This window comes from Heptranchias perlo, unplaced genomic scaffold (assembly GCF_035084215.1).
Source record: "Heptranchias perlo isolate sHepPer1 unplaced genomic scaffold, sHepPer1.hap1 HAP1_SCAFFOLD_53, whole genome shotgun sequence".
In the NCBI taxonomy this organism is placed as follows: Eukaryota; Metazoa; Chordata; class Chondrichthyes; order Hexanchiformes; family Hexanchidae; genus Heptranchias; species Heptranchias perlo.
This window is the reverse complement of record NW_027139548.1, coordinates 1,978,685-1,992,301: the sequence shown is the minus strand read 5'-3', so window position 1 is coordinate 1,992,301 and position 13,617 is coordinate 1,978,685. Positions and strand designations below refer to the sequence as shown.

Here is a 13,617-nt window from a genome sequence, read left to right as displayed (position 1 = left end):
ATCTATGTCCTCTCGTTCTTTCCCCTTTCGCCAATGGGAACAGTTTCTCTCTATCTCCTCTGTCTGGACTCTTCATGATTTTGAACACCTCCATCAAATCTCCTGACAACCTTCTCCGCTCTAAGGAGAACAATCCCAACTTCTCCAATCTATCCACGTAACTCAAGTCCCTCATCCCTGGAATCATTCTCGTAAATCTCTTGTGCACCCTCTCCAACACCTTCACATTCTTCCGAAAGTGCAGTGCTCAGAACTGGACACAATAATCCATCGTTTTCTAAAGGCTCATCATTACCGCCTTGCTTTGTATTCCGTGCATCTGTTAATAAAGCCCAGGATGCCGTATGCTTTCTTAACAGTTTTCTCATACTGACCTGACACCTTCAACGATTTGTGCCCATATACCCCCAGATCTCTCTGCTCCTCTCCCCGTTTTAGAGATGTGACCATTAGTTTATATTGCCTCTTCCCGTTCTTCCCACCGAAATGTCGCACTTCGTATTTTTCTGCGTTTATTTTCATTTGCTACGTGTCCACCCATACAACCAGCCTGTCTATATCGTCCTGAAGTCTATCACTATCCTCCCCATTGTTGACTACACTTCCGAGTCTTTTGTCATCTGCAAATTTCGAAATTGTGCCCTGCACATGCAAGTCCAAGTCACTAATATATGTCAAGAAAAGCAGTGGTCCTCGTACCGGCCCCTGGGGAACACCAATGTATACTTCCTTCAAGTCCGAAAAGTAAACGTTCACCACTACTCTCCGTTTCCTGTTGTTTAGCTAATTTCGTATCCTTGCTGCCACGGCCCCTTTTATTCCATGGGCTTCAAATTTGCTGACAAGCCTATAATGTGGCACTTTATCAAACGCCTGTTGAAAGCACATACACACCACATCAACTGCTTTCCCCTCGTCGACCATCTCTGTTGCCTCATCAACAAACTCAATCAAGTTAGTTAAACATGATTTGCTTTGAACAAATCTGTGCTGCCTCTCCTTGAGTAACCCATAATTGTCCAAGTGAGTGTTAATTTTGTCTCGGATTAATGTTTCTGAAAGTGTCCCCTCGAGCGAGGTTGAACTGACTGTCTTGTAGTCGCTGGGTTTATCCTTACAGCCTTTTTTGAACAAGGGTGTAACATTTGCAATTCTCCAGTCCTCCAGCACCACCCTCGTATCTGAGGATGATTGATAGATTATGGCTAGTAGGTCCGCAATTTCCACACTTACTTCCCTCGGAAACCTAGAAGGCATCCATCTGGACCGGGTGACTGATCTACTTTAAGTACAGCCAGCCTTTCTAGTACGTCCTCTTCAACAATTTTTACCCCATCCAGGATCTGAACTGCCTGCTCTTTTACTGTTACTGCGGCAGCATCTTCTTCTCAAGACAGATGGAAAGTATTCATTTCGTACCTCAGCCATGCCCTCTGCCTCCAAGCGGAGATTTCCTTTTCGGTTCCAAATCAGTCGCAATCCGTGTCCTACTACCCGTTTACTTTTTACATGCCTGTCGAAGAATTTGGATTGATTTTTGTATTAGCCGCCAGTCTATTCTCATACTCTCTCTTTGCCTCTCTTATTTCCTTTTTCACTGGGTTGTGAACCTTTGGAATTCTCTACCCCAGAGGGCTGTGGATGCTTAGTCATTGATTATATTCAAGGCTGAGATCGATAGATTTTTGGACTCGAGGGGAATCAAGGGATATGGGGATCGGGCGGGAAAGTGGAGTCGAGGTCGAAGGTCAGCCATGATCTGATTGAATGACGGAGTCGGTTTGAGGGGCCGAGTGGCCTACTCCTGCTCCGATTTCTTATGTTCTGATCAGGTCTAAACTAAGCTTTAAAAGCACGTTTAGTATTAATCACTGGTGATAAATATGAAACATTTGGTGATGAATATGGAACAATTGGTGATAAACATGGATCGTTTGGTGATAATTATTTTTGGCATTTGGTGATAAATATGGAGCATTTGCTGATAAATATGTAATATTTTTCGATAAATATGTACCATTTGCTGATAAATATGGACCATTTGCTGATAAATATGGACCATTTGCTGATAAATATGGAGTATTTGCTGATAAATATGGACCATTTGCTGATAACTATGGAGCATTTGCTGATAAATATGGACCATTTGCTGATAAATATGGACCATTTGCTGATAAATATGGACCATTTGCTGATAAATATGGAGCATTTGCTGATAAATATGTACCATTTGTTGATAAATATGGAGCATTTGGTGATAAATATGTAACATTTGCTGATAAATATGGACCATTTGATGATAAATATTTAACATTTGCTGATAAATATGGACCATTTGCTGATAAATATGGACCATTTGCTGATAAATATGGACCATTTATTGATAAATATGGACCATTTGCTGATAAATATGGACCATTTGCTGATAAATATGTAACATTTGGTGATAAATATGGACCATTTGCTGATAAATATGTAACATTTGATGATAAATATGGACCATTTGCTGATAAATATGGACCATTTGCTGATAAATATGGACCATTTGCTGATAAATATGGACCATTTGGTGATAAATATGGACCATTTGCTGATAAATATGGAACATTTGGTGATAAATATGGACCATTTGCTGATAAATATGTAACATTTTTCGATAAATATGGACCATTTGCTGATAAATATGTAACATTTGATGATAAATATGGAACATTTGCTGATAAATATGTAACATTTTTCGATAAATATGTAACATTTTTCGATAAATATGGACCATTTGCTGATAAATATGGACCATTTGCTGATAAATATGGACCATTTGCTGATAAATATGGACCATTTGCTGATAAATATGGAGCATTTGCTGATAAATATGTAACATTTTTCGATAAATATGGACCATTTGCTGATAAATATGTAACATTTGATGATAAATATGGAACATTTGCTGATAAATATGTAACATTTTTCGATAAATATGGACCATTTGCTGATAAATATGGACCATTTGCTGATAAATATGGACCATTTGCTGATAAATATGGACCATTTGCTGATAAATATGGAGCATTTGCTGATAAATATGTACCATTTGTTGATAAATATGGACCATTTGGTGATAAATATGTAACATTTGCTGATAAATATGGACCATTTGATGATAAATATTTAACATTTGCTGATAAATATGGACCATTTGCTGATAAATATGGACCATTTGCTGATAAATATGGACCATTTGCTGATAAATATGTAACATTTGGTGATAAATATGGACCATTTGCTGATAAATATGTAACATTTGATGATAAATATGGACCATTTGCTGATAAATATGTAACATTTGATGATAAATATGGAACATTTGCTGATAAATATGTAACATTTTTCGATAAATATGTAACATTTTTCGATAAATATGGACCATTTGCTGATAAATATGGACCATTTGCTGATAAATATGGACCATTTGCTGATAAATATGGACCATTTGCTGATAAATATGGACCATTTGGTGATAAATATGTAACATTTTTCGATAAATATGGACCATTTGCTGATAAATATTCTGCTGCATTTCCTGCCACGTAATTTAAATATCTGATGAATTGAACCGATCCACAAACAAAGATGGTTTAACATAACTACATTTGTATTAGGAGTGGGATTCCATCCCACGCGGGTAGACATAGTTGGATTTTCAGGCCTAGAAGCACGCAAATAACCCGATGTCGGGAACTGGACCCCTCAACATCAAATTCCACACGATTCTGGTGCCAGTGTCAGACACTGAACACACAGTCCAGGCTGACGCTCCCAGTGCTGGACTGTCAGAGTTGCCTTCTTTTGCTGTTTGTCGGACAAAACTGTGAGTAAATTGACTGCCGCGTTTCCAACATTACAACAATGACCAAACTTCACAAATGCTTCATGGGCTGTAAATTGCTTTGGGCGTTCACATCTTGAGGTTGTGAAAAGCATTATATAAATGCAAAGACTATCTTTACGTCCCTTTGTCTGCCCAGTATCTAGTTAAGGGATCCCATGACACGGTGATCGGAACAGGTCCATCTCGCTCCACGCACTGGCTCTTGGAATAAAGCACATGTTCGCGGAGGGAAAGTGAGAGAGAGAGAGAGAAATTGTGTGCGCGCCTGATTCTATCCATTTCCCTGTCTGTTTCCTTTCACATCTGTTTTTTTTAAATAACTCTATGAATCAGGACAAGTTCCAATGTATTCCAGCGGGAAATATAAAACTAATTGTAAAATGGCCGAATTTTAGCAAATAAATGCCATTTTTCCACCAGTGACCCGCGAGTTGCTGTTCTGGGTGATAAAGTGGAAGAGAGGCGGGCAGTCGGAGCGACCCACGCCCCTCACGGATCCCACGTATACTGCACCTGTCGATGGCGGTTTTAACCCACGAGTTGGTCCTCCGACCTGCTTCATGTACCGGGTGGCCCACGATGAGGAGCGTTCGGCTGAAGTGTAGTCAAGAATGTAGGAACAGTCGCTTTAAATAACAGAACAGGGGCGGCAAAACTCTCACACTCCAGATATCTGTGATACACGGTTTCCTCCAGGCCGCAGAACTGACCGACGGGCCTGTGTATCAGTGAACTCGCGCCAACAGCCACTGCTCTGGGCACCGCTCTCCACCCCAGGTCCCCACTGGCGCATGGGAAGATTCCAGGATACAAAGCATGTCCTGTCCACAAAAAGCAGGACAAATCCAATCCGGCCAATTAACACCCCATCAGTCGACCCTAAATCATCATCTAAGTGAGGGAACGTGTCGTCGACAGTGCAAACTAGCGGCACTTACTCACCAATAACCTGCTCACCGATGCGCAGTTTGGGTTCCGCCAGGACCACTCGGCTCCAGACCTCATTACAGCCTTGGTCCGAACATGGACAAAAGAGCTGAATTCCAGAGGTGAGGTTAGAGTGACTGCCCTTGAAATCAAGGCAGCATTTGACCGAGTGTGGCACCACGGAGCCCAAGTAAATTTGAAGTCAATGGGAAACAGAGGGAAAACTCCCCAGTGGCTGGAGTCATACCTAGCACAAAGGAAGATGGTGGTGGTTGTTTGGAGGCCAATCAACACAGCCCCAGGGCATTGATGCAGACGTTCCTCAGGGAAGTGTCCGAGGCTCAACCATCTTCAGCTGCTTCAACAATGACCTTCCCTCCATCACAAGGTCGGAAATGGGGAAGTTCGCTGATGATTGCACAGTGTTCAGTTCCATTCACAACCCCGCAAATAATGAAGCAGTTCGAGCCCGCATGCAGCAGGACCTGGACAACATCCGGGCTTGGGCTGATAAGTGGCAAGTAATATTGGCTCCAGACAACTGCCAGGCAATGACCATCTCCAACAAGAGAGAGTCTAACCATTCCCCTTGAAATTCAACGTCATTACCATCGCCGAATCCCCCACCATCAACATTCTGGGGGCTCACCAGCGATATAAATACTGTGGCTACAAGAGCAGGTCAGAGGCTGGGTATTCTGCAGCGACTGACTCACCTCCTGACTCCCCAAAGGCTTTTCACCATCTACAAGGCACAAGTCAGGAGTGTGATGGAACACTCTCCACTTGCCTGGATGAGAGCAGCTCCGACAACACTCAAGAAGCTCAACACCATCCAGGACGAAGCAGCCCTCTTGATTGGCACCCCATCCACCACCCGAAACATTCACTCCCTTCACCACCGACTCAGAGTGGCTGCAGTGTGTACTGCAGCAACTCGCCAAGGCTTCTTCGACAGCACTTCCCAAATCCTCGACATCTACCACCTAGCAGGACAAGAGCAGCAGGTACATGTGAACAACAGCACCTGCACGTTCCCCTCCAAGGCAAACACCATCCCGACTTGGAAATATATCGCCGTTCCTTCATCGTCGCTGGGTCAAATCCTGGAACTCCCTTCGCAACAGCACTGTGGGAGGACCTTCACCACACGGACTGCAGCGGTTCAAGAAGGCGGCTCACCACCACCTTCTCAAGGGCAAATAGGGATGGGCAATAAATACTGGCCTCGTCAGCGACGCCCACATCCCATGAACGAATTTAAAAAAGACAAGGAGGCGGATATTCTGCCACCCCCTGTTCAATATCGATTCTAAGGGTCAATGTACGAGGAGCAGAAGAGTGATCGATGTTTAGCCTGACAGGGGACTTTTGAAAAAGTGCAGAGCCAGGGTGGTTGTACAAGGTTTCTGGAATCGAGGGCAATGGAACATTTTTCGCCTTGGAGGTGATTTCTGTGGTGGAATTCCCTCGCCTCTGAGTTCGAAGGTCGCGATTTTATGCCCCAATCCAGGGACGGAACAAAAATCCAGGCTGACTCTCTCAATGCTGCGCTCTCAGAGATGCTGTTTTTCGGATGTAAAGTTGTACCTAGCCCAATGGCACTATTGCAAATATAGTAGGGGAGTTGTGGTGAGGTGCGGTGTCCAAGAGGTAGGCCGTCGATCTTGTCTATCGGAAGAGGGCGGGTTTGACCCCTGCGCCTGCTTTAAGCTTCCAATCTTTAATGAAACGATTTCACGAAGCAGCTTAACGGCCACGTTTCTTTATTTCTCGCCGTCTCAGCTGGAATGTCAAACTCCCCCTGTAAACTTAGAGCCTTTAACAATTCTACGTGAGGCGTTTTCCCAGAGATTACAATTCCTTCATTTTGTGGTTTTGAAACAGGACAGAGGCAAATGTTTCCTTCTTTGGCACAAATCTATTTCGATCTGTTTCCTTCTCTGACCCTGTGATCCTCAAAATGTGATAGTGGTATTAGAGACAAAGGGAGAGAGTGTGTAAAGCTCACTCGGGACCCCGTGTCTCTTGGCACCCAACCGATAGAAAGACCTCCTGCATCAAAGCAACAGAAAATGGGGACAAAGGAACCCGGACATTAAAACAGACAAAGCGACTGAGACAGATAGAGATAGATGACGGCAGAGATAGTGACGGACAGAATGAGAGAGGAAGAGTCAGAAATAAAAGCAGCGATCGGTTTACCGTACTATTGACAATTCGCCCATCAATTGACTTTCGCAATCCATTGACATATCCCAGTCCATTTACTTTCCCATTCCATTGATATGTCCCAATCCAACGACTTTCCTATTGCACTGAACATTCATACAGACTTTCATAAGTTACCACATAGAAGACTCGTGACTAAAATCAGAGCATGTGGAGTCAGGGTACAATAGCAGAATGAATGGCAAACTGGGTACAAAACAGACAACAGAGTGTGGGTATTACTTCAACTGGCGGAAGGTGGAAAGTGGTGTTACACAAGGATCCGTGCTGGGAACACAATTACTACCCATTTACACAAATTATTTGGACATGATAATCGGAAGCACATTATTAACATTTGGGGCTGAAACCAAGTTGGAGGATAGTTTGGGGGATAGTTAATGCTCAGGAAGACTGCAACAAAATACAAGAAGACTTTAACAAACTTACAGAATGGAAATGTAAATGGCCAATGAATTTAGACAGTAATAAGCGTGAGGTGTTGTGTTTTGGGAGGATGACTGAGGAGACCACCTACTCCTACAGAGTAGTTAGTTAAACTTGAACAGATCCTTAGTTAGACCACACTTAGTGTAATGTACACAATTGTGGTCTCCATATTGCAAAAAGGATAGAGAGACGCTGGATATGGTGCAAAAATTATTTACGAGGAAGATACCAGGGCTGAGAGGTTATAACCAGCAGGAACGGCTAAAGAGGCTGGGGCTCTTTTCTCTAGAAAAGAAACGTTTGAGGGGGGACCTAATAGAGGTCATTAGAATTAAGAAGGGGTTTGAGCGGGTAGACAAAGAGAAAATGTTTCTGATTGTGGGGGTATTCAAAACTTGGTGCCATTAATATAAGATAGTCACCAATAAATCCACTAGGGATTTGAGGAGAAACTTCTTTGGAAGTTCGAATGTGGAACTTGCTGCCGCATGGAGTAATTGAGGCGAATAGCATGGATACATTTAAGGAGACGTTAGATAAGTACCTACTATCAGACAGAGCCACGTTCCTTGTAGGGAAGATGAATTCAGATATTAATATTGAAAGATGTTTGACCTCTGGGGTAATGTCCGGGGTCACCAAAGGTTCGTGAAGACACTGCAGTGGCCAAGCGGTACGTCCTCAGCATTGTGTAATTTAGAGCGTGGGTTCGACATCTCAATGCGCCTCTGTTAGCTTTGAATATTTAAGGCGATGTTTACAGTGCACCCCTCCAAGGTACTTCTTGAGATGCAGTTCCCAAACAGAATGAGGTGTTCCTGATGGGATCTGACCAAAGCTCTATACAACTGAAGCATAACTTGTTCCCCATTGTATTCCAGACCGTTTGAGATAAAGGCCAACATTGCATTCGCATTTTTTATTGGGCCACGAGCAAATTACTCAACAAACATTAAATCGAATGTGATCCTACAGGCCACTCACGACGTTTGTTTGTAACGACGTGTAGTGACGTAGAGTGTGTCAGTCAGTGAGATTTCCATGGTGAGATTTCACCAACAGGCCAAGTCTGCTTTTAATTATATACAGGGTTATGATCGCAACTGAGAGATTCTGAATTAAATTATCAACTAAAGCACTGAAACTGTTGAATTGTAGCTGACCTTAGCACCAACAGTTCAATTAACCTTATCGTGTTAACAATCCTCTGACAAACATACAGAGGCCCCAAGAATATCCAGGACCAGAGTGTGTGCGAAACAGTACGGTGACTGCATTAGGTAACGTAATAAATGACAAGTTGTCTCACGTTGCCGAGAACAGTAGAACCAGAGGACATAGGCTGCACTTGAAGGGGTTAAATTCTAAACTAATCTGCGGAAACATTATTTGAGTGAACGAGTTGTCGATCGATGGAACCGGCTCCTTTCCCAATCTATAAAATTAAAATTAGAGGATATGGAAATTTAGAGGAGCACAGTAACTGCTTAATTAGAAATAGAGGCGGAGTAATTTAGGGCAACACGAGCTGCTTAATTGGAAATACAATAAATGGGAATTCAGGGGGATAGAGCAACGGCTCAGTTAGAAATAGAGAACAGGGGGATTTAGGGGAATTAGAAATGGACAACAAGTGAATTCAAAGGAACACAGCAACGATTTAATTGGTAATAGATATCAGAGGAATATAAGTGACTAGGGCAAATGTTTAATTTGAAATCGAGTAAAGAGGAATAAGGGGGAACACAGTAAATGTTCAATTAGAAATAGAATAAAGTGGAATATAGGGGGAACACAGGAACTGTTCAATTAGAAATAGAGAAACTCAAGGGAAAAGAACAACAGTTTGATCAGAAACAGGGGGCGGGGAATCACCACATTTTGTGATTGAATTTGACACGGTAATGCAATGGTTTACTTGATCATGACTTTGCTTTCTATTTTACCTGTTGATTTTGGATGATGTGTTTGAATGCACATCGACTTCTCATGATTGTGATTGAGTGCAGATACGTCGCTGACTGATGGAATTAAATCCTCTGCCTGCTGCTGGACTCGTGCCTTAAATGCTGTTTCCGGTAAAATGGAAATGTGCCTATTATACGGTACTGCCCATAACCCACCACCATTTCCCCACGAGATCGATTCCAGTCGGATAGGCACAGCCTCGGATCCACGGGGACCTGCAACCATGTGGAGTTTGGACTTTGGAGAATCTCAGGATCAACTGGAATGTTAAAGATTGACTGGTAAAAGGGGCACTGAATCATAATGATTAAATGAAGGCCATTCACAATTAAAGTACTAAGGCTATTGTTAACGAAAGGTTCACAGTAATGTTCTTGAACATTGAAGTGAGGTGTCATAAGTTTATTAAGCACACAGTGCATACAATAGTCCTTAAACATACACTTAAAAGGTTGTACTTACAACCACACCTGATGCAGGTTATTTGGGATTCAACCTTTTTACAGTTCTGAGCTCAGTATCTTAGACTTTTACCAATCCGAAAACTCATTACAAACAGACAGTTTTTATACATTTTCTCACTCCCGGTACCTGGAAAAATACACAATTATAGATCACATAATTATATGGAAGTTAAAATGCAACTCCACATAAGGAGAATGGAATTGACTTATCCTTTATCAATAACGATAGTTTTCTTTACAAACCGAGCTCTTTTTCTATTGGGCTAACAAGTATAATTCCCTTACTTCGTTATATCATCGATAGTTTCTCCCTTGGTCCATACACATGCAATTCTACCGCTATTAATAAGTCCATTCTTGTTTCTGTATCACTCGCTCCAATTCAATTGGTTATGTGTGCCCAGATGTTTTCGTTTGAAGAACTAACCAGTTTCCGACACTGTTATCAAATTATTAAAGTTCTCTGAAATTATGAATCAATATGTAATGATCCCTCTTTAATGAAGTTTCTTATTATTTCATCCTGAAACTGACCATTGCTGCAGGGTCAGCCCTGGCCCAACAGCCCAGTGAGACTTTAAATTGACGTATGCTTCCCTGCTTCAAATGCAAAGGCGAAAAATTAACATTACTATAATATAAGGAGAAACCAATACAGTATCACATTGGCACACTTCAGGACAGTGTGAATTTCAATTTCCTTGCAGTGCTCCCTGGGTTGGAGTTACCGTATTTAAGGCCAACACTGAACAATATCTCATCATCATTATGTATCTGTCTCGAACTATTCAATTGCACAGATCTCTACCCATTGGTTTCACATACTGTCCAGTGCCACATTAACCATTTCATGTAGTGGTGGTGTCAGCGTGATTGACCATGTCTTGGACCCGTTCTTCAGTGCAGCTTCATCACAGAATTACATAGAATTATATGGAATATAAAGCACAAAACAGGTCATTGAGCTCAACTGGCAAACACCGGTCTTTATGCCTCACACGGTCCTCCTTCTAGCCCTCTTCATCTAACCCTATCAGCATAACCATATATTCTTTCCTCCCTCATGTGTTTATCTAGCTTCTCCTTCCATGCATCTCTATATATCTGATGCTGGTTGCTTCACAAGCAACACGTCACTTCAGTAAACACAGCGATATCCCAAGATCAGGCAGCACGAGATATCCGATAGAAGCCATTCCTGCCCTTTCAGGCTCTCTCTCAACAGATCGGGGCGTCTGGAGGGGTTTGATTAGAATCCCTCACTGCACGGACCCAATGTTTTGGGCAGTGGCCAAGCTATCAAATACATTCTTCCCATTTTTCAGTATAAGCAAGAACACCGCCATCTCCAAGAGAAACATATCAATTAAACATCTTAACAACACGTTCCTGACTTTCACTAGATTGTGTATTGATACCAGATTGATATCTTGTGGCGAGTCGTATCCAGGTGATTTAAGATAAGAATGGACGAGACAGGATAGATAGAAGCAGAAAGCTTCCATTAGTTGAGGGATCAAGAACCAACGGCCATAGATTATCGAATAAATGTAAGAGATTTAGAACTGAGGGTGGGAGAAACCTCTTTACATGGAGAGTTGTGAAGATGCGGAAATTACAGAGGCAGAAATCATGCCCATATTCAAGATGAAATTGTTCGGGTGTGTGAATAAAAATAGACTGAAGGGATTTTGAGATTGGGCGGATCAAGTGATTGGAACTATTTTCTAGAGTGGAGGGAAAACGCCGGCAATGACTGAGTTGGGTCAAATGGTCTGTTACATTATTCCAACATTTTGATGATCAACTGATATTTTAATAAATATCTGTTAACAGAGATGCCTAACGTCACATTGACGAGTCAATTTCATGCTGTCTCCATTATTTGTCACTTGTCAGGAGACAGTGGTCCCGTTCTATTGGGCCAGGAGACAATGGGGAGCGGTGTCTGAAGGGGAGAACAGGGCCTGTAACATTCACACCAAGATTACAGAATAATTACAAATAACTATGGTTGTAACACCCTTCATTGCTTCAGTACTAAAGAAAACATTAATTATTAATTAAACTGGCGTGTCCTATTCCAGCACCAAGAGTGTAAGACAGTTAACGCTGCCGCCCACATGTTCAACCCAACTGCTGAAGCTCAATCATGACTGTTCTCTTTGAATTTTGAGCTGTTTTATCAGGAAACTATTGTGTTCACCCTAGGAAAGCAGCAGGCATCAAACTCAGGGTATAAAATAGAAGAAGTGTTTTCTGATACTGGTTCATTTCACAACAAAGAAAGACGGCCAATCTAAAATGTAACACGGACTGTAATTGAGCTCAAGTTCGGACAGGAAGCTTTGGTTTGACTTTTCATTTATTTCATCAACATCAGAATAAATGTCCAAGGAGATTTCACCACCTTCTTTAGCTCTTCCCTGAATTTCGTTTGGGTAGCTGCATAAATACACGTGTTTGTGCAGGAACTCAAATACATGAGCATATTTCCGATTTCAGTGGCGATATAAGCAGGAGCTAAATAATCCGGTCGGTGATACACGACCAGACGGATAGCTAAAGAATTCACGCCAGCTGTCAGCCACAACAGTATAAAACTACCAGATACAGTGAACAGTAAAATAATAGATTTCCTTCGGTTCGCCACCTCTGGGTCGCTCTTATTCTCACTGCTGTGACTCCGGAGGCCCCTGCGGGCTCTGCTGGCCACTAAAATGCGTCTGACTGTCAAACAATTAAACAGAAATATTAAAGCAAAAGGAATCCACAGAATTAAAATACTTTCTAACCATGTGTACATTACACCTGCAGGCGATGAAAAAAAGTCCAATACGGGGCGGAAACCCCACTGAACATTGTTAATTATTTGTGTATGTTCAAATGCAAACCAATGGGGGATGTTTTCTAAACAGATCAGGACAGAGAGCGTTGTTATAACCGCAGCCGCAGTTCTCACTGTGCAATACTTTGTTTTAAACTTCTGACAACATATAGATACAAATCGGTCAAATGTGAACGAGACTGTGAACTACACCGACATATCCAGGTTGGTACAATTAATGCAGATCATGAACTTACGAATGACAGTGTAGGACAGGAATTGAAGTGGAAAGATTTGGTTGAATATTTGATGCTCTATTACATTGAAGATGATGACCAGTAGATCTGCTGTAGCCATGGCCACCATATAGATAGAGATGCATTTGGAAAGACCGCAATTTCCTCTGGAAAGAATCAGGATTGTCATTAGGTTCGCTGTAAGAAAGAGGGACAAGAGGTAAGTAACGGGGATACTCAGATAAATCACACAGCATATTGTGGGGAAATGTTCTGATGATTTCCAACTTAGGGTAATGCACACGGGTTCTTTTTTAAATATAGGCGAGCGATGACGACACTTTATTTAAAAGAAAGAAAATACTAAACACTCAATATCGAGGGACTGACAATCCGCCGTCTTTTCAGCTTACTTCAGTCAGACGTTGTCAAGGCAGCGGGGGGAGGGTCACTCGGAGTCAGTCTGGGGAATGGTGACGGAGAGCGTCCCCACTGCAACCGACACCCAGGCACTGAAGAATCAACAGGGAGATTTGGACATTTGGCGATAGTGTAAAACAGGCGACATCGGATCATCCGTCCGTCATACATCTGTCCCGAATTACATTTCCATCGCTGTCGCCACTAACACTAGATTGAGGTTCC

At 42.2% G+C, this 13,617-nt stretch overlaps 1 protein-coding gene across 1 annotated transcript in view; it reads left to right on the top strand.

Annotated features, from left to right (window-relative positions):
* Positions 1–10,033, top strand: part of LOC137315002 (serine-rich 25 kDa antigen protein-like) — a 36,308-nt gene extending 26,275 nt beyond the window's left edge. Inside the window, exon 2 of the mRNA XM_067979959.1 lies at positions 9,487–10,033. Within this exon, the coding sequence (XP_067836060.1) occupies positions 9,487–9,498 (12 nt within the window). The 3' untranslated portion in view covers positions 9,499–10,033. The remainder of the gene's footprint in view (positions 1–9,486) is intronic.
* The last annotated feature ends 3,584 nt before the right edge of the window (positions 10,034–13,617 follow it).